Consider the following 24,302-nt stretch of genomic DNA (forward strand, 5'->3'; position numbering starts at 1 on the left):
TCGGGTGGTGTTTGTTTCAAGGTAGTAAACTGGTGAAAGGCGCTGAAGAGGAAGGGATAGTGTTCTTTGTACCTACTTTTAGAACGGCTTTGTATCCTCTCGGATAGCGGAATCTGAGGATGACATATGAACCAAAGAATAACGGAGGATGATGAAGATGATGGTTCGTAGCCTGGACAGTGGACGATGGCACGCATGTACTGTAAAACGGAGTTTAAATTTGCTGGTATTATCGAAAATCGCGTTATACCTTCCCAATATGGCAGTCGCCATATTGGGAGACAGCGCAAACACAACGCATCCTGGATCATATGTATCCTGGAAATTCAGGTGGGGTCGACCACACTATACAGTTTTCTGAGTAATCTTAATCCCTCGGCTCTTTTTTTGACACCATTCATTCTTTCCCAATACACCTCTGATTTGGCTGTTGAATGGGAGTCATCGGTTCACCAAGGGCCCATAGACTGGGGGAGTTTGAGGTGACCTGGGAATGTTAATTACATTAATAGAGCTATATAGAGGGTATAATTGTCAAAAGAAGCAGAATAATCGTATGGATATTTGATCCAACCTCTCCAAGCGCTCTCTCCCAATATAACAGTCGCCTTATTGAGAACGGATAAACGGGCGTTTCCTCGACCTCAACCTCCCTCAACCCAATAAAAACTCCGTTGTACCGGTCTCCAAGTACATGACTACCGACGACCGACGACCGACCTCGTCCTGAGATAACCGCGTCATGCTCATCTTATTTTATTTTATCTGACTGTTGCTGTAAATTGTGTAACTATTATTCGTACACAAAAGGTACATACACACAACAGTCATAAGGAATATGAGGAAGCGCACTTAATAATACAAGTATAAAAAGGTCAAGTGGTACTTTCAAACTGACATGGGGAGGGAGAGACGGATTACGAACGAAATGAAATCGAACAGTGGAATGAAGGAGAACACGGCAAAGAGTAAGAACTACATAGAGATGTACGAAGGCGAGTCAGCGAGAGAAGCCGTAAAACCCGAGAAAACTCAGAGGGGAGGTAAAGAAAAAACAGTCCGTGTCCGCCAAAAGGAGTCCCCAAAGCGCAAGACCCCCCCTACAACGGACATTCGACCACCTCCACCGTTGGTAATTCAATAACCGTCCTCCTCCCTCCCACGTGACCGATTTTTGTGGCGCGCACTCTGGGTATATCCACCCGCCGTTCCCCCAAGGTGTTCAGGTGGTGGATGCATCGCCGCTGTAGAACTCGGCGGTGCCGTTCTCGTGAGCTTCCTAAACGGGTTTGTATCCCTCCTCGGTTGCTGGCCTTCGTATGAACTCTCAGGTGCACGATGAATGAGGTCCGAGTTGACAGTTGGTGGAGGGGGAGAAGGGGGGGTATAATAGCGGTCGTCGCGAGGAGGATACCGCGGTGAGCTGCTCTGAGGTTGATATTGTGCCTGGTTGGTCTGAGGAGGAAAATGCGGTCGGCTGCTCTGGGAGGGGTACTGTGCTTGGTTTCTCGGATATTCGTTTGGGTAAGCTGGAGCTTCTGAAGGATGCGGGTACCCGGCAACCGCTGATGATTGGGAAGGAGGCCCATAGTCGCGGTACCCGCGTGGAGCGTTCTGATGAGGATATTGCGATGGTGGAGGTGGGAAGTATTGGTTATGCCCTGATGAAGATTGGGGAGGAGGGGCCGATTGGGGAGGAAGGGCCGATGGTGAAGGTGGGGAGTATTGGTTGTGCCTTGATGAAGATTGGGGAGGAAGGCCATAGTTGGGGTCCGAAGGACCATTTGGATGAGGGTAGTAGTTGCGTGGTCCGTTTTGAGGATACTGCGGTGGTGGTGGTGCTTGTGAATATGACACTCCGCCGGGCGTAGACGGTGGAGGTGGCTGTTGATAGGCAGGAGGATAGTATCCTGTTGGCGGTGGGGAATGGTAAGGATCGTTTGGATAGGGCGGTTGGTAGGAATGCGGAGGACCTGGTGGGTAAGACTGGTAAAAGCCTTCAGGTTGATATGGCTGATGGGGATGCTGTGGTGGCGGCGGTGGCGGCGGTGGTGGATACTGCTGCTGAGAGTAAGATGGGTACTGGTGTTGTTGCGGAGGTGGCTGGTACGGCCCAGGAGGGGAAAACTGAGGGTTAGCATAAGGCGCATTAGCGGCCACCGGTGTATTCTTATCTTTCGCCCGCGCTTTTTGTCGAAGACGTGCAGCACGCGCCTCGTGTTCTTCTTTCGTCCGCTGAGTCTGCCCTCTATTACCAATCTCGTGACTACCATATGATTCAACATCCGAGTTTTCGTCTGAATCCTCATCACGTTCCATGACTGAAGGTGCTGATCGGGACGGCTGAGCTTTCGGGCGTTTTGGTCGTTTCTGCGATTTGCTACCGTCTACGGCGATTGTTAACTTTGGGATGGTACAACACAGCTGTACAAAAAACGCACCTGACATCGACTTCTTACCTGCAGCCTCACCCTCGCTCTCCGACCCATCTTCGTCAGGAGGAATGTCTGGGTTGAGAGCGATTCAGAAAAATCGCCCGACGAGGGACGTAACACTCACAGTTATATGTTCTATTATAAGAACCATAATTATTAGTTGTAGTTTTGTTGTTAGAGCCTTTGACTTTGGTAACATGCCCATAGTGATTGTTGTACTGGTTATGCCCAACATTGCTGAACGCTGCCTCGTCCATGTTGATGTGATGGGACTTCTCGAAGAATTTAGGATTGGCCATGCTCTTCCGATAGAGGTTAAGGGCTTAGACCAGGCGGAAGGTCGAGGAAGGTCGGGTCCACAAGGTAGATCTGAAGAGAGGGTGGAAGAGCGAGGGCAGAGCGAGCGAGTGACAGCGGGGCAGAACATATTTCCATTCTCGACGAATTCTATTGACTCCAGCGCTTTTCTCGAAATGATCCAAAGAGATAGCAGGATTTGAGAACACGTCTGCGAAGAAAGCCGGGGCTAAATCAGACTCACCGGCTCATGTTCTGTCGCTGAATAGTTCACATTGTAATCATCATAGAACCTCTCAGAAGGTTGTTCGCGTTACGCTTTTCGAAGCGCTGGCAGCTGAGCATGGGAAGAAAACTTCTGTCAAATGTCAATATTAAATGGGATGGTGGGTGAAGTGGTCACAGACCATTGTTTGGCAAGGCCTTCTAAAAGAACCGATTCGGTTTATTATCGGTCCGGTCTCGGTTTCTGGGACCGAGAACCGGTGGCTGCCTGGCCTGCCCTCAAGTCTGATCTTGGTTCTTTTTTCTCTTCATATTTTTGATGTTATCCGAAGTTCTAAAAGTATCCAAGAGCTGGAGTTGCAGTCCATGATAGACCCATAATGAGGCTCAAATTAAAGTTGCAGGATAGTGATCCTGGGAAAAATAACGCGGCGGTCCCAGCCACTCACCATCATCTTCCATTATTCCTCAAATCGTATATAACCGACCTTTAATGGCAGAGATACACGGCAAATCGAGTAACTATGACCACTCCTCCTCGTCAGCGTCGTTCTACTCAAATTTCCACGGCTTCTCCACGAAAAACCTACCCCACGAGTATCATGACAGACAGGATTTCGACACTGAGCAAGCGAGACGAGCTCCCCCCCATGATTGGGGAAGAGTTGTATGGTAAGTATGAAGGTCCAATGGATCCAATGGAATTTTTGGAACAGTATCTTCCTCAAGTGAGCAAATCGAACGCCGATGCAGTCAAGGCAAAGTTCGAAGAGGCATTTACAGGGAAGGGTAGGAAGGCGAGAGAGACTACTAAGAAAGCCGGTGTGGATGATAGGACTCATACAGAGGTTAAGATGTATACTCCCCTAGTACGTCCCCCTTTTCTCCACGGCCTACAGCTCACGAGTAGGTTTTGCCCATGTAGATCGAAGCCATCATCCTTGCTTGTCCCAATCTACAACTACAACTTTGCAACACGGCAACTATCTCAACCTCGGTCAATTGGTGCCGCAACCCCTCGTTCATCTTCCCCGATATTCCGGTGTACGATAAAGCCAACCTTCCAAAAGGCGACGGAGAAGTCGACATGAGCAAGGTCGAATTTTTTCTGGAGGCGAAACCTGACAAGTCGTACAGCGGCTTCACCAACGAAACAGGTCCCGCATTTGAAAGGAACAGTGATAGAGGGGCAGGCACTCGTTACCAGCTGGCAGCCTATGTTGGTGGCATCATGGCTTCGCAGTTCCGTACTCACTGTTTTGTGGTGGAAACATGTGCAGATCAAGCTCGTTTACTTCGATACGACCACGGTGGTGCCACCGTAACCACCTCGTTCTCTGTTCTTGAGGAGTCTCACCTTGTCGAATTCTTCGCCCGTTACGACAAGGCCAGTCCTACTGCACGCGGTCACGATTCTTCCGTTGAACGTCTGAAGCCAGGAACAGCGAATGATGGGCGTATTAAGGAGACGAGAGAAAAGCTGGGTATGGAATCGGACGATCCCGTCTACAGGTTTAGAGTTAAAGACGAGTTCAGTTCGACTATGCATGTTTTCTACGGTGCGAAGGTCATCGTGAAAGCCAGTCCCTGCCCTCATGGTCGATCTACTCGAGGTTTTATTGCGATAGATGGAAAGGGAAACCATCGATTTCTGAAGGATACTTGGAGGGTAGATCTCAAAGCTCTAGATACCGAGGGGTCGGTTTATCGTATCCTTCATGGACTCAAGGAAGGTCTTGGAACTGATCTTTCGATATCCGATCGAAGGGTACCTCATATTCCAACCGTGGTAGCTTCCGGGGATGTCGAAGGACCTAACCAGAAGACGACTAAGAAGGAATTATGGAGTGTGAAGGAAGGAAACGAGCGCCTGTATCAACATTACTATCTTGTCCTCGAGGAAATTGGGAAACCACTAGACCAGTTTGAGGACCAGTTTGAGTGGATTTCGGCTATGGCGGATGCTTTGGAAGGTGTGTGATCTCACTGGAATCTCAAAACGTTTACCGACTTTTCACCGTCGACTGGTAGCGCATCAGAAAGCATGCGAGATTCATAAGATATCACACCGCGACGTCAGCGTCGGCAACATCCTTATCTACGACGGTGGTGGACTCCTCATCGATTGGGAGTTTAGTAAATGCATGATCCTCGAAACCGCTCGCCAAGCTGAGAGAACCGTGAGTTTTTTACTCCGTTGTGTATGATATATTTCGCTGAGTGCTTTCCCTAGGGGACCTGGCAGTTCATGTCAGCCCGACTTTTGCTCGCGACGGCAGGAGAAGATGTCCCTCATTTGATGGCCGATGACCTCGAATCCTTCTTCCATGTCCTTTGCTGGGTCGCCTTAAAACACGCGGAACATCTGCTCTCAGATTTGGAGGTGGTTAAGATGTTGAGGGCGATATTTGACGAAGTTTTCTACATGCCGGGTAGAACGCTTGGAGGGACAGGAAAAGTCGACGCTCTCGGTGCGTTGAAGATGAAGAGGAACGGGAAGTTCAATGCTGGACCGGTTAAGGATCTTATCATCGATCTCGAACAAATTTTCCAAGTTCGCTACATCGAGACACCCTCCGAGGAGGATTTGAGGACCGTCGAAGCTATTCAAAGTGTTGGTGGTATCATTGATGCGGAAGACGAAAATCTCACGGACGCACTCAGGTGGCGTAAAAGACAAGCACGACTTGAACATGCTTGGATTTTCGGTCGTTTCAGACTTGTTGTGGAGAAGTTCCGTAGATGCTGTCTACCTCCGCCAAAACGAGTTCCTCGAGAGAATCTTCTGAACGAAGCGAACAGGGCGTACACTCCAAGTCATGCATTCAAGTTGAAACGCTCTTCGGACATGTTATCTCAAAACGAATCAGTACCACAGCGTGAGTTACGGTCGAAACGCCGTCGTTTCTCTTGAACCGGGGTAGCCGGTTATCATTCGCACGGAGTAACGTGACTAAGGTCTTTTAAAACGTTTCGGCTTTGCATAAATATGTTATGCTGTACACTCTAATCTATGAACACACTTCAGTTACCATGGTTGCTCGTACATATGTAGCTGAGAGTCCCTGATTCGGAATAGCATAACGCAGGTGTTTTATGTCGTGATTTATGCTAACATTTTGAGCATATATTCAACGTAATCGGCAACTTTTGCACAAATATAACCAACCTCGTGGTACGTGATTTCAGCCGCTGGAATTCAACCAACTACCATCTTCCCTTTCGTTTGAGTTCTTTCATTGCTCCTGGTTTCCTCGATGATCAGGCTTAACCCTAAGAAAAGTTCTGGAGCCGGGGTGAGCGATTCCACTCACCTGATCAACACAGTATGGCAGCAGGAGTAAGTCGCGTTTTGAGGCTCGTCGTGTATTCTTATACTAATTTCCCACCAGACTCGCAAAGATTCAAACACGCTGGCACGTCAATAATAAGTAAACACGTTGCTGATCGCTTTGCCTTTCAAGGTCTTCGACAATGCTTACTTTCTTTTCTACTTCCTCAACGACAGGGAAAATGACTCGGATGGCTCTTCGTCAGTGTCGGACAGTGACAACGAGGACGAACAGCCGGCGCGTCTAATATCCAGACCCACGCAATCCCAAAAACACGATGTCGGTCCGAGAGGTGAGGAGGAGGAAGAGGGGGAATCTCAAAACATCGAAAACTTTTTGGATGAGGCTTTCAGCGGAGTAGAGGGACCACTGACAGCAATAAATGACTCGGATTCCACATCGGCATTGGAAGAGTCGCACGAAGAGAAGGCAGCAGGACCTTCCGAGGCTGTGGAAGAGCTGGGGTTTGAGCAGCTCGCTGTACCGACTACAAAGGTTCCTCAGGTCTCTGCGGAGACTTCTAGAGGAGCCACCGACGGTGACAACGACTTGAGTACCGACTTCTCAACTTCGCTCTATGACGATAAAGACAGTGATACCGAAGGAGTTTTCAAGGATCACGTTACACCTATTAAAGATGTGCCATGGTTCGCCCTTGAAGACCATCTAACCGAGGCAGAGGGGGCATTTATGACTCGGAAGGCTTCCGTCCGTCCTTCGTCATTTTTTTCTGGAATGAAACGACTCACAAACATCTCTTTTTAGGCTATCGAGGGTTCTCCGCAATGCGCCGCACCAGATACGTGTTTATTAAAGGAACTAGTTACAAAATGTAGAGGCCGGGTGACTGATCGGATGGTCTCTCAAGTGCGGGTTGAAGCTCAGAAAGGAAACGAGGTATGTCATCTTACACCTGCTAGCGGATGTTAACCGACCTCAAACTTCGCTTCTAGACTACCCTTGCGTCAACCCTGACGAACGATATTACTGTGAAATCTAACACAAACCTTTACAATCGACAAGCCATAGATTCTGCCGGAGACTTTCGAAAGAGAACAAGGAATGAAGCCCACAATGAAGCCGAACAAGACCGAAAGAGACCCAAAACGATAGGAAGGAAAATTTGGTGAATGGACCCATTGATATTGGTTGTTGCGCCTCTGAGTCTCTCCCAGCGTTGGCCAGATTCCCAAACGTGTTTTGAGCTTGGCGATTTGGAAGCTCCTTTCCGCTCCAACAATCCCAAGGGAAAGAGCTGCCTATGAGGACGGCCTCACAGACCTTCTCGCCAAAACTGATTGGGTCAAGAGCAACAATTGGGGAAAACTCCCATATTCAGGTTACGATTTTACCCGACTCTGGAATAACTCCCTTGATGTCGACCCATATCCTGGGCTTGATGCCACGAAAAAGGCACTTCTCGTGGGAAATCTGCCCTCGATGTCCTCACCTGTTCCTCACCTGCGTCCCGCTCCCGATTTACAAACCCGAAGGCAAGCTCCCAAAGCGATCGAAATCATTGACCTCACACAACCTGTCCCGAAAAATGTGGAAGTCATTGATCTGACAGAAAGCCCTCCGTCTCCCCCTCGGCTTGTAGCACGCCCGATGAAACACTTTCACGGCCCCTCATCCAATCCTCCCTCCCCCTTGGTGCGTGAAGGCGCAGCGGTCCAATCGCAGACAAACCCACGACCTCAGACTGTGCCTCTTTGGTACCATGAGTATACTCTTTCTCAGCAGAGAAACTATTACCTTGCGACTACCCTTTGGTGAGGGTATCCTTACAAGGCACCACAAACCTCCCTCAGGGAAACTCTATCGCCTACCAACGACAGAGTCGCACTGATTTTCAATATCCTCTTGGTCTTTCCTATCTCTCCCCCTCGAATTCTACTGCGTGAACCGTGGCGATTCGCGAAGCACCGTCCTCATTCATTCCATCGGAAATCACGTTTAACCTGGTTTTTATTCAACCGAATCACAGACGGTGTCGTAATAGGCGTCTTGCGAGTTGCTGAAGGTTCGGCGGTTGTGAGTCGGCGGGTGCTAATTTATGGGTATCAAGACCTTGCGTTGTGGTGTCCGTCCAGAAGAAATGTTTTTCTGACGACTTTCCCTTGTTCAATCGTGATTAGAGTAACGACGGACAGTATTAGTAGATCTTACAAGATATTGACTGAAGTGCTCTACGATTTGCCTTAGGTCCACCGGTCGTAACTTACCGGTGAGCTACCCACGTGGTTCCCGAAGCTGGCACTTTTTGGGTAGTCTACGCAACGCTAGGTTCAGTCTCGAAAGACCGGGACGCCCTAAACGCCGTCCAGATAATACACGCCCGAATCACCCCGTAATCGTATAATCGAAGTGGCGCTGAAACGCGCTCAACGTCATTCAGGAGCGTTGACCGGTGACCAAGCGTTGACTCTTATCCCTCCCGCCTCCGGTTGCTTAGGTTAAATCCTGAGACCTGGGGTCTACTAGGGATTTTATATTGGGATTCGAGATCAACGACACTAGCGCAAGAAACCTTACCTCAATAAGTATGCCCAAAGTAGGGCTTTTCAATTCTAAATTTCGCGACCTGGCTGAGTTTGAAATACCCAAATTTGACGCGTTGGTTCAAAGTTAGAACTGAAAAGCCCTAGTATGCCCTAAAAAGTCTAGGAATAGTAGTACGTAGGCTGTCATCAGGTGATGGCAGGAATCGGCACCTTTATCTTTAATTGAAAGCAGGGAGCCTACATTTGCATGTTTTTTTTTTGTGTTTCAATTTTCCAACGCAAAGGTATGTTTTTCTACTTATACAGAGAGCTAGTCAATACTATCGCGGCTTACCTGAGACCTGATGCATCATGCATTGATGGCTGGTTGACCAGGGACCTCCGAAATCCAGCGTAAGTCTGAGAGCTCGACGCAGAACTCTAAGCCTGCTCTGCGGCAGAACCGCCTCAATGAGTTGTGCGGTGACATCTCAAAGACAATACAAGCCTGAAAAGAATAATCCACAAATTCGAGTCAGTAAGTAGCCTCCTTGTGCTACTAGGATGAATGCATCCTAATCAATTTCTGTATCCAGGGGTCTGAATGAATAGCAGCGATCCTTGTATTTTGATAGGCCCGTGCAACGCCTTTCTTGGTAGTCACTGAAAAGGTCGCTCTCAGGTTTGGCGAATTCGTTGACACGAGAACAAAGGCGGCTGGGAAAGTTGGAACTGATCCCTTTCTTCACAAGAAAGATTGAGGAACTGGAATACCTTCAATCCTTTCTGGATAAAGAGAAACGGTCGTGGTTACTGGAAAGGTACTAAACCGGGGAACACTGTTCAATGATTGAACTTGACGACCTGCCTGAGCTTTCGAGTAAACCGTTGAACCCAAACGAGAAATCGTGATTTCCACCGGTGCTGTGTCAATGCAGCCATTTCGGCCTCAATTCACTGAGTGAATTCATGGTTGTCTCAGCAATCGCTCGTTCAATTAATCTTGTTTCTGGATTACGTGTACTGTACTAGGTCTGGGTGTTTCGGCCAGTGTCGGGGGTTGACGTTTCAACCTCGAGTTGAAAACCTACGCACTTATGATCCAGGGGTATATGTGGGTATTTGTGGGATTATTTCCAGAGGTACGTATTTTCAATAACATGTCATTGTCACCGACTCCACGGTTAGAGGTTCACGTAAGACATTTGTACGTGCGTGGTTCATTTCTTACTCACCGGGGATGGTCGCACTTTAGACTCCAAAGTACCTATCATTTGCACACAGGTGATCACTCCACTGACTTTTCCCTTTCTGGCCCCACAACGCTTGATCAAGCTGTTCATCCAAGATTCTAGAATTGACTGGGGCTAAAATCAGTGCCTTAGATGCCGCAGGTCTGGGTAGACGAGATACACACCTATGAATGGAATGGAGTGGCTGACAGGGGGCATTAAAATATTGACGTTGAACGTTGGAAGTATCGGAACTTATCAAAGCAATTCAGTAGTATCAAAGCAATTCAGTATCAAAGCAGTGAATCACGCTGGTTGCCCAAATCGGATGAATTTGGGGGAAAATAACTCTAGGCATGGCGGCCTTGCTTGGACCATCAGAACTTCCCATTTTTGGATAAACGTTTACAAAAAGAGTAAGTGACGAATGAGCTTGGTCCGATCTGCGTGTCGCGTTTTTAATTTTATTACTCCGACCGCACTCTTTGACTAGAACCTTCCTCCATCATCCCCTCCACCTTCCCCCCCATCCCTTGTTCTCTTCCTCCTTTTCCCTTTCTTCTATTGTATTTTGGCCACTCTAAGAAACCTACAATATGCCTCGTGTTAAATCAGAGGTTAGTTGATTGTCCACGATACGCGTTGGGATGCTGACCCTCGTCGACCACGACGACCTCAACAGAAAAGGAGCGAACCCAGGGGGTCCAGCCAATGTACAATCTGCAATGTCATAATTTCCAACAAGACCGACATGCCTCGCCACATGAAAATCCATTCAGAGAATCGGGACAAGCTGTACGTGCTCTGAGTTCAACGAGGATGACGTGCTCTAACGAAGCATTATCGCTATCAGGATGCATCGTTGTCCTTACCCGGATTGTAAATTCGAGAATCTGCAGAAGTCGAATGTGGAGACCCATATAAGGACGCAGTGAGTGGCCACCAGTCGCTTTACCTTCTTGTTCTGAGCAATTTTTTTCATTTCAGTACCAAAGCGAAGACAGAGCGGTGTCCAGATTGTGATTTTTCTACAGTTGACCCGGGGTCTCTCACACGCCACAGGAAGAGAATACACGGTTATATTCCGAAGACGAGAAGAAGTCGCCAACCCGCGCCACCGAAGCCACCCCAAATCTTACCTATTGCTGGCCCCTCGTCAACTACGACATCAAATAATAAGAATAAGCCCCCTTACATTGAATCGATTCCACCGCATACGTCTTTCCGACCATCACACCCCGAGTCCAGTTCGTCAACATCACATTCAGGGTCCGGCAGACAGCAACAAGAAATCTATCGTGAACACCAGCTTCCGAAATACAATCCTCAACCACCCCACCATGTCCAGCTTCCCCCTATCCGGTTCATCCCGCAACCACGTACGGCTCTAGCACCATGTTACTCCCGTCGACAATCTTTTGCCATATCTCGCTCGCCTTCTGTCGAGTCAGATTCCGGCTCTAGCTCTTCCTCGGTCTCTTTTTCGGCTTCCGCACCATCTGCCAGCAGGTCACCTTCCATTCCGAGCATTCTCACGATGTTACCTCCGCCTGTACCGGTACACCCAGAGTTGTCGTCGACGCTGCGTCCAGTCGAGGGTTGGTAGTGAATGGCTTCTTTTGGAAGGTGTGAATTGCATTATAGCCTTTCATCAGCAACTAACCGCGTAAATGTTGGTCAGGCGGTTGCAACCGTATTGGACGTATTCTCTCTTGGGATATTGCATTGTGAACATAGGTCTGACTGGGATATGCTTGGTTTCTCGTGCATTTTCACCTTGGATATTCTACTCTCCCTCACTTCGCTCTTTGGCTTTCTTTATCCTCTTTAAATATTTTTTTCTTCTCCCGCATTTCCTGCGTCTCTGAACGTTGTTAGCTCTATACTTATGTCTCCTTGGCATTCCCCGATATTCACATGTGCATGGGAAGCCGGAGGACTAATGTTATCGTTCATGTACATGCTTCTCACCTTCTCACACCACATCCTCATTCCCGCAAACTTACAATTGGAAATGCCAACACCAACGCCTTCCAAGCCGTCATGTAATGTGTGAATTGCGCTTTGCCTGCTACCTGCCTTGCAGCCGTCTCCGCTGTTCAATGGTTTATTCCTGAAGGGGACAAGATACTCCGAGTTTGCCATCACATCAAGGGATACTCCGACAGACACGAGTTCTTGGTCTTGGGGGTGATAGAAGGAACTTTTTTAGAACATAATTGGGACCGAAATACGGTGACAACTGACAAGTCATCGGTGTGACTTGAGCAGATCTAGAATAACCAATGTCGTGGACGCCGCAATGAGAATAGTAAACACTATGTAGGCCTGGCCAGCTCCATTTATGCTTAACGAGTTTTTCATACCAGTTCATTTACGTGTATGCCTCAAGGTTGGGAGAATCCATTTGAGATGCAACTTGAATGAGGAAGGACTCGTTCAGTTTGGCCTTGGCTTTCGAACACATGGAGCCCGACTTGGCCAGACAGTAGACTCGCTCAACAACCCCCCGCTTATTTTATTTTATCACCCAGTCTAAAACGGTATTCAGTGGTATGTTATGAGCTATTTCTGCTCTTGAAAAAAATAGGGGGAAAACTAGTGAGTTGTTGGTAACTTTTTTCATGCTTTGTCCTGGCATGTTCCCATCCCGATCCAGGGACGGTGGTGTGGGACTCTTATGGCGCCTTTTACTCTTGTTCAGTGTTCACCTTGGAAACCGAAATACAAAGGTATATAATAGTCCCGACCTCTCAGTTCAAATCGTGGAGGTTCTCTTATCTCCAGTTGAACGAACGATAACAAGCTCAATTGATACTTCCATACATATCGACCTTCATTGGGGCTTCTCAACCTGGGTCTCCCCCTTGGTATGGTGTATTTATCCTAAACGGGGACAAATTCCATCTTCGCTGAGCTTTAAAAACCGTATTGTTCGATTATCGCCCTTTGTTAACTCTTCTTTCTTTACGAAGGTAAGTCAGATGTCAAAAAAAAAAAGACGTATTACCGCCATTATACTAGTGATCAAAGCCCGGGACGCGATCTTCTATCTGTACAAAAAAATTTGGACTCTTCCCGCACACCGTCGTTTCCCGCGTTATGTTCGCTTTGTCTTTCTTATTAGGGATACCCAGTAGCCGGGGAGTCGATCCAAATTTGCCTGCCGGGAATATGATTTGCCGGGTTCCTAGTATTAATATCAAATGAATGGACTGGAACTTGGTGCGCGTTGCATCCCGCTGTTTTTACTCCTGATACGACAGTGGGACTGTAAACAGAAACTATCCAACACTTCACTTCCTCGAATAGCTTGAGAAGGGGTGGGGAGGAAGGATGTCGTAAAGTTCCGGACTCAGGCGAATACATAGGGGCTGTCAGGACTTCAAGTCACGTTTTGCGATCAAAAAGAAAAAAAAATTCCGTATGGACGCACCTACTATCATCGGGCAAGTGTTTATAAATTTTTATAAACCTACCTCGGAGAACTTGTTCCCGTGAACTATTGACGTTCGGCTTCCGTATGTGAGCTGATATGTATGTAACCTGAATGACTTGACAGAAAAAAGTGGTGTTTTTGAGTTGGTTATGGTTCGAGAGTTGTGCCGCAACGACGACTCGAAAAAGGTAGGTGTTTATAACAACCCATAGCCCATCAGTCACGGAACGTCACAGCAACGTCATCCCGGCAACACATCGGCAAATCTCGCGTGGTCAACGCACTGCTTGCGCGTTTTGGATATTTTGTCGGACAAACAAGACATAGCTTGGCAGATTCAAACTCCGCATGGAGGGGATTGCGGCAGATGTCACGCGAAATGGAAGTCGTAAAAAATCGAGAACTGTGCGGCCGCAAATTGTTCTTATGCACTATAAATTGACATATAGCTCGATAATTAGTATACGAACATATCCCAAGAGTTTTTAGCACCATCCCGAGTGAAAAACTTAAATCCGGCGATTGTTGTACCCAAATTTGGCCTTAAATCAGTAATTTTGATGTCTTCATCCTCTGCCGAAAAGAGCTTCCCTCCATGTTCCCTCAAAGTTAATACATAGATTAGTAGTTTATAGGTAAGTCTTTCGATCCCGAGTGTTGTGGCACAAGAAAACCGAGCGGGACAAGAAAAAAATCAAATTTATAAACACCTACCCGGTTATAAAGCCATAACCGATGATAGTACAGCAACATATCTTCGGAAATTGGAGTCCCCTGGTGACACTTCCCATCGAAGACCTTGTAGTAAAGATACAAATATATTTGCGTACGAATAAAGAACTTGATCATAGCAATCCCAATAAAGTGGACACCCACGGCTGTATGTGATTGATGTGATACCCCCACCCTCCCATTCTTGATTGATAAATTCACAGTTCTCGCTCCGATGGTACCCGTGAGGTCATGGAGTGGGAGCGTTTCGAAGTATGGGAGTGGGTTATATTTATAATTGTAACTACAGCCAGCTTAATATAGTGCGCCACAGCACGCTTTCACAACTGAATTGAGTTTTTCCCAAGATACTGGACTGCCGAAATACCAAAATCTTTCATGGCATGTCAAATACTTACCCGTTCCGGGCCGAGTCCGCACAGTAATCTTTGGTATTCCGACTGCGACGGCTAATGCAGTGGAGCCTGGAGCCTGGGCCTTCCTGCCGTCGGCGGGAAGTCCACGGTTGCTTTTTGTGTTTTGCAACCCGGTCTCATTGTCTTCGGTTCATATTGTCCTTAGGTATTACATTGTATGACTGATCAATTGTGGGCTCCGAGACCTATCAACTCACCAGTAACCTGAAGCAGCAACATATACACTGAATAAACAGCAGAACGAACGTCTACGGACTCGGTCCGAGGCCTCAATACAGATTTGGTAGCGTATTAATATGATTAGCTTCCCGCTTCCCCTCGCTTCTCTCTTTCTTTTGCTCTCTCCTAGTTGCCCTGAATAGACGGAAGAGAGACATCAAGAGGAAATTGTGGCTCTGCAGCCTTGACCGGCGGCACGTGCAGACAGCTTGCTGATTTGCTGATTTGTCCTGATAAGATAACCGGTTTTAGCTCGACGTTGACGCGACGGTCCTTCCACTCTCTTCGACAGCCAGCAGAAGGAGCAGCTGTCACTCCTAAGGTCTAAAAATCAGTGAGCGTGTTTGCTTATATATCTACTCTATACTCTGTGACTCCCTCTGATTCAATATTTATTTAAGCTTTTCAATTCAGGATTTTCCTTTGATCGACAAATTAGGGCAGCTGGAGTTGGCCATCTCCATCAAAGCACACTACAGGTATATAAGGCATGGCATTTTGATTGTTCTCCCAGATTTTTGCTATGGCTGATTCTGAACCTATCATCACTGTTGATCCCACTATTTGCTGTGGTGAGGAAGATGGTACCAGATGTGGTGAATACTTTTCACGCAAACAGAAAGCAGGTCTGTGCGCCAGTTGCTACGCTGTCAATGTTCTGAAAAAGGAAGATTTTAAGGTGAATATTCTCAAAGTAAAAATTTCTGCCATACTTCTCGGAACTAATTCCTCTCTAATTATTATTAATTAGGATATACCACAATGTATGTCTTGTGGTGTCAAGTGGAAGAATTTGAAGGGTGATAAATGTGGCACTTGCAAGAAAGGTCAGTCTGGGTTTTGCACCACTAGTGATTACTTCCACTTCAACCAATTACCTAAATTGTCTAGCAGACGAAGATCTGAAAGCTATGCCTCCTCCCTTGCCTCCTCGGACTCCCATCTCTACACAACCACCAGCTCCAATACCTGCCGGAGAGAGCACTGGCAGCAACAATATGACACCGGAAGATGTTTTCCGAGCTGCAATGAAGGCCGGCAAAGTCGCAGCTGCTCGTCGGAGTGAGCAGCTCTTTACAGAGCAACGACAGGCAGCACTTTCGAAGGGCCGCATGGTTCAAGTTTATTTACACTTCTACACCGATGCAGCAAAGCCGAAACCAATCATGGCTATCGGACCCTCTATGAGTCTTGGCATGCGGACAAGGTACTCTCAGGTGCTGTATTTTTAATATATGTATCGATCCTTAGAACTTAACGGTACTGTCTGTACAGATGCTATTGCCGAAAAGATCACGGAAATCAATGCTGAGTGCTGGCAGAAGTACACATCAGGATCTATACAAGAGTAAGTTTGATTCTCTTTGTTAACCACCCAGGTAAAGATGACCGAAATCCTTTTTAGTGATGATTATCACATCCGCTGGCCTGGTGGACTTCGCTTGCGGCGCGGGACAGAATATGCAACTATTGGAGAAGTCTATGATCGGCATCGTCACAATGTCGACTGTGATGAAAGCTGGTTTAAGCTACTGGGGGAGCGGAAAGGTGGAGGTTCAAAAAAGAAAGAAAGGGAAACAATGCATCTCTGGGTTCTCATGCGGATCAAGAAGGTATGCCATATTATGTCTTTTTCTCTGTATTGAGCTCATCATACCACTTAAATTTTTGACTTAGATTGAATTACGTGACGGTGCATTGCCAGCAGACTTCGTTGAAACCGTGACTAAAAAACGCAAAGCAAATACCGCTGACTCGCAACCTACTGCTAAAAAATCTCAAGGTACGTACAATCAATCTGCTAACATTCGTATTTCTCAATACCTTTCAATGACACGGTAGTGGCTCCACTGGTCTCGACCTTCATGATCGACATCGGTGCAGAAGACATTATCAAAGATTCCAAGGATACCGGGACTGGGGCCGAGTATGAAGTGGTCAAGCTCCAATTTGCCAAATGGATGGAAACGGTGTCTGGTCACGGTGGAATGGATTGGCAAGGTAACGATATCCGAAGTGCCCAGTTAGCATGCAAACCATTCCAGAGCGGCGCATCCAAATTAGTTTATTTGGTATGTTTTTCCCACTCTAGCATAATCACCGTCTGTGACTAATCATATCGTACAGCTTGTCATTGACGGCAGGAAGTATGTTGCAAAGCGATATGCTGTCATCCCGGATGGAAGCTCTCTCAGCGATCTACAAGACATGGATACTGACAACATTCTAATGACAAAGAATGCGATATTTCTTGAGCAAGAAATCAAGGTGCAAAAGATGGGTGGCTATTTTTTGAAGGAGTTCTATAATGCCGGTCGAAGGGCCAACGTGACATTTGTTACTGGTAGGTTCCTGCTCAAGCTATTGATTGATTGCACGGTTGCTGACTCCTTCAAGACTTTATTTTCACTGATTGCTGGCTTGCAAGGGAGATTGTGGACGAGACAGCCATCATGGACGGCCCTTCTAAAGCATCCGGACTTACAAGAACTGACTACGACTTCCAGCGTGCAGCTAACGATGATGACACGCCAAGTATATTGTGGCTGATTGAGCCATATCACACTGTTCAAACCACGAAATACAGCGGTACATTGTCTGAATGTGGAGACAAAAAGCTACCCTTCATGACAATGTCTGCCTTTGCACACTTCACCTAATATTGGAGCAGGCAAACTTTGGTCTACGTTGACTTGCAAGGTATGGCACACTGATCCCATTCATTTACCTTGTCCTCTGACCCAATGCACTAGCTTCCTCTGTATTCACAAATAACCGCCTTTGGCATGTTCTGTTTGACACCATGACACACACGAAAATTAAGGGGTAAGTATCTTAAATTCTAGAATGTTCAATTTGCAATTTCTTACTTGCGGTTAGGTCGACTGGACCAGGAGACCACGGGCCAGAAGGCCTTGATAACTTCGTCACCAATCACCCTTGCAACAACATTTGTCAAGCTCTTGGGATTGCTTCTGAGACTGACAACGGCGAAGATGACAACGACAACGACATTGAATTCGAAAAAGTGGCACCGGTCCGCACAACTGGTCAGAAATGGGAGTCTCGCAGAAAGCAAAATGTTTTGAATGGAGGATCAGAGGAAGCACAAACTATCAGTAACGACAAGGAGGAGTGTACTAAAAGCTGAACCATATCTTCATCTCGCACGGTAGTCAACGCTTCGGAATGAAAAATGTAATTTAGATATTGCCTTCCGAGAATCTCGTCCAGCCTGTCAATCGATCGAGATTCAAGTGTCGCTACGATAAACTAGATACCTATCCTGGGCCATCCAATCAAACGGATGTCAAGTTTTACTGACTGACCCACATTTTTGACGCTGACGAGCCTGCGTCTTTCCGCAAAACCACCATCCATGATCCAGCCTTAACATTGAATTCCACTTCTCCTTGAGCAACTACTTCAACAAATGATGTGCTCAAGCTTCTACTTTGAGGTAAGTGGTATTCCCAACTCTCTTATGTCTCGATACTTTTTCACGCACCAAAACAGGTTTCATCGAAACATCAACGAGAATGAGCATATGTCGTCAAACTATCTCAGAACCTTACAAATCCATGGCCAAAATACGTGGTGCCATCATTCAAAGTATGAATATGATACTTTCTGACCTTAGGCAGTCCAAAGTCATGCGTGAAAAAACTGACATTATCTGTCCGTCAACCCAGCTAACGCATCTTGTCTTTGTCTTTTTCTAGCTCAACCTTGTTGACAGCCCTAGCCTCCCAGCAGCCTATTTTCCATCATTCAATCACATCCTTCGTGGCAAACAGTTGGATCCTATATGGCATAAGGTCGGATCGACAACGAAAGTCTGGTTAAGGACTCGGATTTCGGTGTTTTGAGGAGGTCAGTCCCATAGACGACGAAGACATTTGGGATGCTGTAAATCAGGCTGGAGTGTGTACCTACGACGGCAATGACATTGTCAAAGTCGAAGAAGAATAGCTCCTCCCAACGACCGAAACCCGGAACGTACCTCGATACGTTCTACAACGACCTTGAAGCATGGGTCGAGCTCGCAGACATTTAGTCTTCCTGATATCAGTACATGCCATGTATCATGGCCCCCGTTGAGGACAAGAAGAACACTTCCCCTAATGACATTCAACAACTGAAGACGATCTCAGAGCAGTCAACCCTTTCTATTCCAGGCCTTCCATCGGATGATGGCGATACTACATACAAGTATGCTGAATTGGATGAACTGTAAGCGGGTCGTTTTTCAGGACGCGTCATCCACATCGAAGGTAGTTTCATTCACTTCCTTGAACCTTCCTGTCTATGCTGACTCACACCTGGCCGATCCCTGAAGTAATTCGAAGAGCTTACATGCCATTGCGCTCGAGTGGATTGGCAATGACAGAAAGACGCGTGATTGTGAAGAACAGGAAGGGAAGCGGAAGAAGGTTCGGGGTGCCAGGTTTCAGGTATTACAGCTCTTACGTCTTCTCTTCCTCGCCGGTGGGGTCTAATCAACTCCACTTTAGATCACCCCCACCGACTCGGAAACGTTTTACAGAAAGTTCGTCACGCCTTCCTCTCCGCCCTTGCATCGTGATACTGACGTCCACTTGTTCATAGGTACGACTGCAGTCTGCGGCCGCCATAACTTACTTGCGGTGCTTTCCATCCTCCATCAGAAACCATTCACACAAGTCCGCGTCTTCCACATTACTCAAGTTCTTCTTGAACCACTTCAACACTGCGCCTTTATTTTAACAGGGAGCGACATGTTGTGGTAAGTATCTATTTCTTGTTTGAGTCAGTGTTCATCTCATTTGACTCACGATCGTCCAAAAGCTACGCGGTATACTACTCGGAGCTCAGTCCAGGTCTCCAAACTTACCTTGAGGGGTTGCAAGCCTGCTGTTCACAGCGCCGTCATGCAAGCTGATGGAACCAGGGCCGCTGGTCTAGCTGTGAGAAGAGAACCGATAGAGACCGTGCACCCACATTTCCGAGTCCATCCCGTCGCTGGTTGGAAGAGCGTGTTCGTGAACCCCGGTACGAAACCTTCATTAAGGTTGCACGAAGTGAAAAGTTAACCTCTCTTGTCTCCAGGCCTCACACGTCACATCGTCAGCGTACCAAAAGCGGAATCAGATGCTATTCTCTTCCAACAAATAGCCACCAACCCCTATTACCAACTCCAACCCAACGATGATATTTTCTTCTAATCAGTACCTCGTTTCTTGACTCTCAGACGAGTGCTGGCACGAAGAAGTACCATATTACAAGCCTTTGACACCCTCAGTGTGTGGGGACTCGAGACAGAGTCGGATGAATATCGCCAACTTTGTTTTGCGGTAAGTCTAAGCTTCGCTTCATGTCGTATCTCTATCTGGATGCTGACTGGTGATTGTTCCAGCTTCGTATCCCGGGTCGAGCGTTTGCAAAGCAGACTTCGGAGGATGTAGACAGATATGGAAAAAGGATATACATTCAATACATGTCCTCGAATTCGACGTGTCGGATAACCTTTACCGCCGCCTTTGGGAACCCTTTGACGCTATTCTGAAGTCCCGCGTCCATTCCTCAAGATGCATTTTTTCACGACGAACCCAGCATGTTGTTCACGACTATCGACTCGGTGCCTGGCATTCCGCAAACTGTTAGAACAGTCAATGCTCTGCTCAGCCTAGCTGTGTTTGCCGCCAGAGTGACACTCCAGGATGCTTGTGATTCCGAGAACCGAATGAAGTCAAACATGGCAGAACATCGTGAAGTTTGCTTCGGTGGCTTCGAAACGAGTTCTGTTCTCGACGTTGCGCACATCATCGATTCGGGCGTCCATTTGAAGTTCACTACAAGACTTCAAAGTTTCATACAACGTGGTCCTAGTTTCCAACACGTATGATTGGAAGCGTGAGATTAGAATGAAAGCTACGGGTGATGCGGCGAAAGCATGTGTGGTTTTCTGAGTTGTCGGTAGTTCTGCACTTTTGTTCAAGACATGGGCTAAGTCATGCATTGGGTCGGAAAGGAATTAGATTATGACGAATGCATTCTGTATATTCCTTGAACCTATGCGTTACTAGACGTACTCGATGTGGCTTTGGTTCAAGGGCAGAATTTACACCCGCACTGAGTACTGACACGTCATCTGAGTTTGGTGGTATAGTATATGCCATTATATTATGCCCATTATACATGTCAGTCATTGTGATGCTGTTTGGGATAGTGGCCTAATATGCCTTTTGATACACATTGTCTTCCAAACAGTATAAATAATCTGTGTTTCCCACTTCCTTAGTGTCCTTCTGCTCACAACTCCCACTCAGTTTACTCTGTACATGGCAAATCCTGATGGCCACAATGGTTATAGTAACGGAGAGAGTAAGTTTGCTTGTTTTATTATAGTTTGTCATACAACTCATATCACATATAGAACCCATGGACGATGATCTCAAGGAGGCCCTTAGAGTTATGGCACCTGAAATGTTGAGAGAGGACCAAGCACGAGCACGCTTGAAGGCTAAGTTCAACTATGCAATCGGGTGTGTGTACCTCCTCCTATTTCGTAGTACACAGAACTGACATTGTGGTTGCTCAGAAGAAGCAAATATTTTCAGTTGTTGAAGAAGTTCTATATTCCGACCGCCTGTAAAAACTCGAAAGCCATGCCACCAGAGGTCATCAAAACAGTCATTATTGAAAAGCTTGATGACGACATCTCGGGAAGAAGTGGCCCGAACACCATCCAAAACAGGCTGTCTCGAGATCACGTCCCTCTTCCACGGTAAAATCTGATGTTAGTCTGTCTGCAGTACAAATTAACATGAATTGGCAGTGACACGATCCGGGCAGTCATGAAGGAAGTGCAGGAGCCCGGAGCAGCCCGTGGACGAATGCCAGGTTATGGGCAGCCCAAGATTGCGCGCGGACACTTGCTTGTTATCGGACCCTTTCAAGAAATTCATACCGATGGTTTCGAGAAGTTTGCTCGTCAAGCCCTGCAAATGGGAGCTATTAGCATTGGGGTATATGGCTTCCGAGATCATATAGGCTTTATACATATGATGAAGGCTGTCCCTGATGCACGGGATGGAGCTGCAGTGGGCCACCTGCATCTAGACATGATTGTGGCTGCAGGACATAGTGAGTATCTATCTATACTACTCTACTGTTCTTGAGGAACTTGGGCTGAACGGTGAATTTAAACTTAACAGGGGCAGCAGTTCAAATGACGTATGATCTTGGACATGAAACAAAGGAGATGAGAAGGCAGCAGCACACAATCAGGTACGAGATTACAATTTGGGATTTGGGAGAGTTGGAATATAATGACTGACTTACCTGATATAGGGAACAGTGCTCTAGTCTCGATCCAAATGAGGTACCTGTTGTCTGGGAGACTAAGAGTACTCACAATATTGTGATCGAAAGTACCTGGAAATGGCTACGGCAGTATATTGGAAAAGGTATCCGTGAGATTATAGAGGAGGGCAAGACAAACGGTTTATTCTGTCAATCAAACCCAAACCATGTGTGAGTTCAGAGTATCTTGCTTAATGAGAACCTTTCATAGTGTTAACTCAACTTCAAAGTGATCTCTTCCACTGGCTCTTTCCTAAACTGATTCAATCATCTCTTGATGATTTTGTTGCCTACTGGAATTCACATAAAGTGCGGAGGCAGACGAACTCACCATTGCCTAGTGGTGTAACACCTAGACATGTGATGGAATGCCCAGAGGAGTTTGGCCTTGTCAGTGGTGCTATCAATGTCCCAGTGGAGTTGATAGCAGAGTTGCGTGCACAACTGCCCCCACATGATGAAGTTTTCCAATGGGTGGATAATGACTTTGATGCCATAGCAGATGTGGCATTTAGAGTCACTGGAAGTCCCTCTCTTGTTGGTCCAAAAGCAATGAGAAATGCATGGACCATCTTTGGTCAAATGGCAGAGGTTATTGCACAGTTGCATTGTGAGCTTCAGGAATAAGATATATGGTTCTTACATGTACCTACTATGTATATTAGATCTCAAATACAACTCCCATGCCTATGTATGTATGGTGTTGAATAATTCTTTGTTTGAAAGGGCTAAACAAAAATTGAATCATAGGGGGTCAGACAGCACAGTTTAGATATATAGACAAATATACTTACTGAATTTCAGACCTTAGAAGTGACAGCCTCTTGAGCTGGCCATCGAGGAAGAGTGGAAGGACAGTCGCGTGCATGGACTGCCACGTCACACTTTAGGGCAGGTCCATAATCGTGGGAAGTGTATATCTAGCTCCGGCGTCGCAGCTACTAACCACTCGATGACAGTGCGGCACTACCTAGGATCAAAGTACAGAAGAGGCGTGGTAGGCCAGCCGCCAAACGTACTTTACAGAAGGCCCAGAACACTATAGTAGTTTTCATTAAATGTACCATTGTACCATTGTTATGACCTACAATAGAGTGACGTCACCCACAAAAAACAATGAGACCGGGTTGCAAAACACGAAAAGCAACCGTGGACTTCCCGCCGACCCTAGCCTTCCATCTCGATTGAGAACTTCAACTTGCCAGCTGCAGAGGGTTCTCGGCACCAACGCCTTATTGATGAAAGGGAAATACCAGATGTTCATATCAATTACCAGAATTCAAAGTTCCACTGCGACTCTCAATTTAAGGCATAACAGTAGTATGCGTAACGCGGTCCTCAGGATGTGTTTGATGTGTACCACTGCCATCAGTAAACAACCATTGCCGGCTTGTCCGACTTTTTTCGGCTTTTTCCCCACCAAAAATACGGAAAAGCCGACAAGCTGCAATCTATGTCCCTTTTGGGACAAGTCGGTAGCGAGTGCGGACCAAGCAAATAGAGGTAAATAGAATACATAAGATTTAGTAAGCGTCAAATAAATGGTCATGAGCTTTTCTTATCCATATATGATTTAAAAAGTCCCGAAAATTGGCTTGTCTTGCCTGCCATCAAAAAAGTCCAAAAAAGCCTAAAAAAGCCGAAAAGGCTTATGTCATTTTGCTGATGGCGGCGCATGACGGTGTCTGAGCTACTCATGAACCGCGTCATTGTCCGCCGCCCTGGCAGGGATGACTGTACGTCTCGATGTAGCTACAGGTTGTCAACGCGCTGCGTCTTTCGACTCCTTCAAGCACTCGTCCCAAGGAGGGACAATTAAAAACCTGTCGCGGGCCTCACTTACGGGTGCCTTGTTTCGCCGGTGTTTGGCATGGGTATGGTACTTAGTTCATCACAGTGACGGTTCACCGTTAATCAAGTTGGCCGCAAGGTTTACCGAAATCCCGAAACGCTGGAAAGCTGGCAGAAGATCGAAAATGGTCGAGGGATAAGTAGTCTGTTACAGGGCTTTTTAGCATGAGCTGGAAACTCCAATAATTATTGCGGGACACCGTCCTCGAAGATATAGTTACAAGTACACATAAACGTTCTTCAATTACGGTTTCCAGCACGTTGCAATATTCACATTCCGACAGCGGCTTCAAATTC

At 46.8% G+C, this 24,302-nt stretch overlaps 7 protein-coding genes across 9 annotated transcripts; 6 read left to right on the plus strand and 1 right to left on the minus strand.

The window, feature by feature from the left end:
• Positions 1-1,137: 1,137 nt before the first annotated feature.
• On the minus strand, positions 1,138-2,734 carry E1B28_011888 (uncharacterized protein; the record flags this gene model as incomplete). Its single annotated transcript, XM_043156944.1, has 3 exons — positions 1,138-2,387; positions 2,442-2,507; positions 2,560-2,734. The coding sequence occupies 3 exons, from the start codon at positions 2,732-2,734 to the stop codon at positions 1,138-1,140; spliced, it is 1,491 nt and encodes a 496-aa protein (XP_043006759.1).
• A 654-nt stretch (positions 2,735-3,388) lies between these two features.
• E1B28_011889 (uncharacterized protein) lies at positions 3,389-6,025 on the plus strand. Of its 3 annotated transcripts, XM_043156947.1 has the most exons (5): positions 3,389-3,685; positions 3,741-3,826; positions 3,883-4,930; positions 4,989-5,137; positions 5,191-6,025. In XM_043156947.1, exons 2-5 carry the CDS (start codon positions 3,812-3,814, stop codon positions 5,869-5,871), a joined length of 1,893 nt encoding a protein of 630 aa, XP_043006762.1. In that variant the 5' UTR covers positions 3,389-3,685; positions 3,741-3,811; the 3' UTR covers positions 5,872-6,025. The 3 variants fall into 3 exon arrangements, with proteins under 3 accessions (XP_043006762.1, XP_043006760.1, XP_043006761.1); XM_043156945.1 differs by having other exon boundaries at positions 3,389-3,826; XM_043156946.1 differs by having other exon boundaries at positions 3,389-4,930.
• A 189-nt stretch (positions 6,026-6,214) lies between these two features.
• E1B28_011890 (uncharacterized protein) lies at positions 6,215-8,065 on the plus strand (the record flags this gene model as incomplete). Its single annotated transcript, XM_043156948.1, has 6 exons — positions 6,215-6,297; positions 6,350-6,388; positions 6,466-6,997; positions 7,055-7,186; positions 7,243-7,415; positions 7,465-8,065. 6 exons carry the CDS (start codon positions 6,215-6,217, stop codon positions 8,063-8,065), a joined length of 1,560 nt encoding a protein of 519 aa, XP_043006763.1.
• A 2,416-nt stretch (positions 8,066-10,481) lies between these two features.
• On the plus strand, positions 10,482-12,076 carry E1B28_011891 (uncharacterized protein). Its single transcript, XM_043156949.1, has 5 exons — positions 10,482-10,621; positions 10,687-10,799; positions 10,858-10,935; positions 10,992-11,630; positions 11,686-12,076. The coding sequence occupies exons 1-4, from the start codon at positions 10,601-10,603 to the stop codon at positions 11,608-11,610; spliced, it is 831 nt and encodes a 276-aa protein (XP_043006764.1). The 5' UTR covers positions 10,482-10,600; the 3' UTR covers positions 11,611-11,630; positions 11,686-12,076.
• Positions 12,077-15,333: 3,257 nt separating this feature from the next.
• On the plus strand, positions 15,334-17,961 carry E1B28_011892 (uncharacterized protein; the record flags this gene model as incomplete). Its single annotated transcript, XM_043156950.1, has 12 exons — positions 15,334-15,489; positions 15,562-15,637; positions 15,702-15,998; positions 16,062-16,158; positions 16,216-16,423; positions 16,488-16,593; positions 16,653-16,882; positions 16,938-17,154; positions 17,208-17,445; positions 17,482-17,510; positions 17,564-17,636; positions 17,691-17,961. The coding sequence occupies 12 exons, from the start codon at positions 15,334-15,336 to the stop codon at positions 17,959-17,961; spliced, it is 1,998 nt and encodes a 665-aa protein (XP_043006765.1).
• Positions 17,962-18,897: 936 nt separating this feature from the next.
• Positions 18,898-20,014, plus strand: E1B28_011893 (uncharacterized protein; the record flags this gene model as incomplete). The annotated part of the gene is made up of 6 exons (XM_043156951.1): positions 18,898-19,043; positions 19,150-19,264; positions 19,325-19,492; positions 19,560-19,575; positions 19,638-19,841; positions 19,899-20,014. The coding sequence occupies 6 exons, from the start codon at positions 18,898-18,900 to the stop codon at positions 20,012-20,014; spliced, it is 765 nt and encodes a 254-aa protein (XP_043006766.1).
• A 1,116-nt stretch (positions 20,015-21,130) lies between these two features.
• On the plus strand, positions 21,131-22,781 carry E1B28_011894 (uncharacterized protein; the record flags this gene model as incomplete). The annotated part of the gene is made up of 7 exons (XM_043156952.1): positions 21,131-21,173; positions 21,226-21,334; positions 21,391-21,576; positions 21,628-21,935; positions 22,007-22,079; positions 22,143-22,325; positions 22,385-22,781. The coding sequence occupies 7 exons, from the start codon at positions 21,131-21,133 to the stop codon at positions 22,779-22,781; spliced, it is 1,299 nt and encodes a 432-aa protein (XP_043006767.1).
• Between the last annotated feature and the right edge of the window lie 1,521 nt (positions 22,782-24,302).

This window comes from Marasmius oreades, chromosome 7, assembly GCF_018924745.1.
Source record: "Marasmius oreades isolate 03SP1 chromosome 7, whole genome shotgun sequence".
Lineage (NCBI taxonomy): Eukaryota > Fungi > Basidiomycota > Agaricomycetes > Agaricales > Marasmiaceae > Marasmius > Marasmius oreades.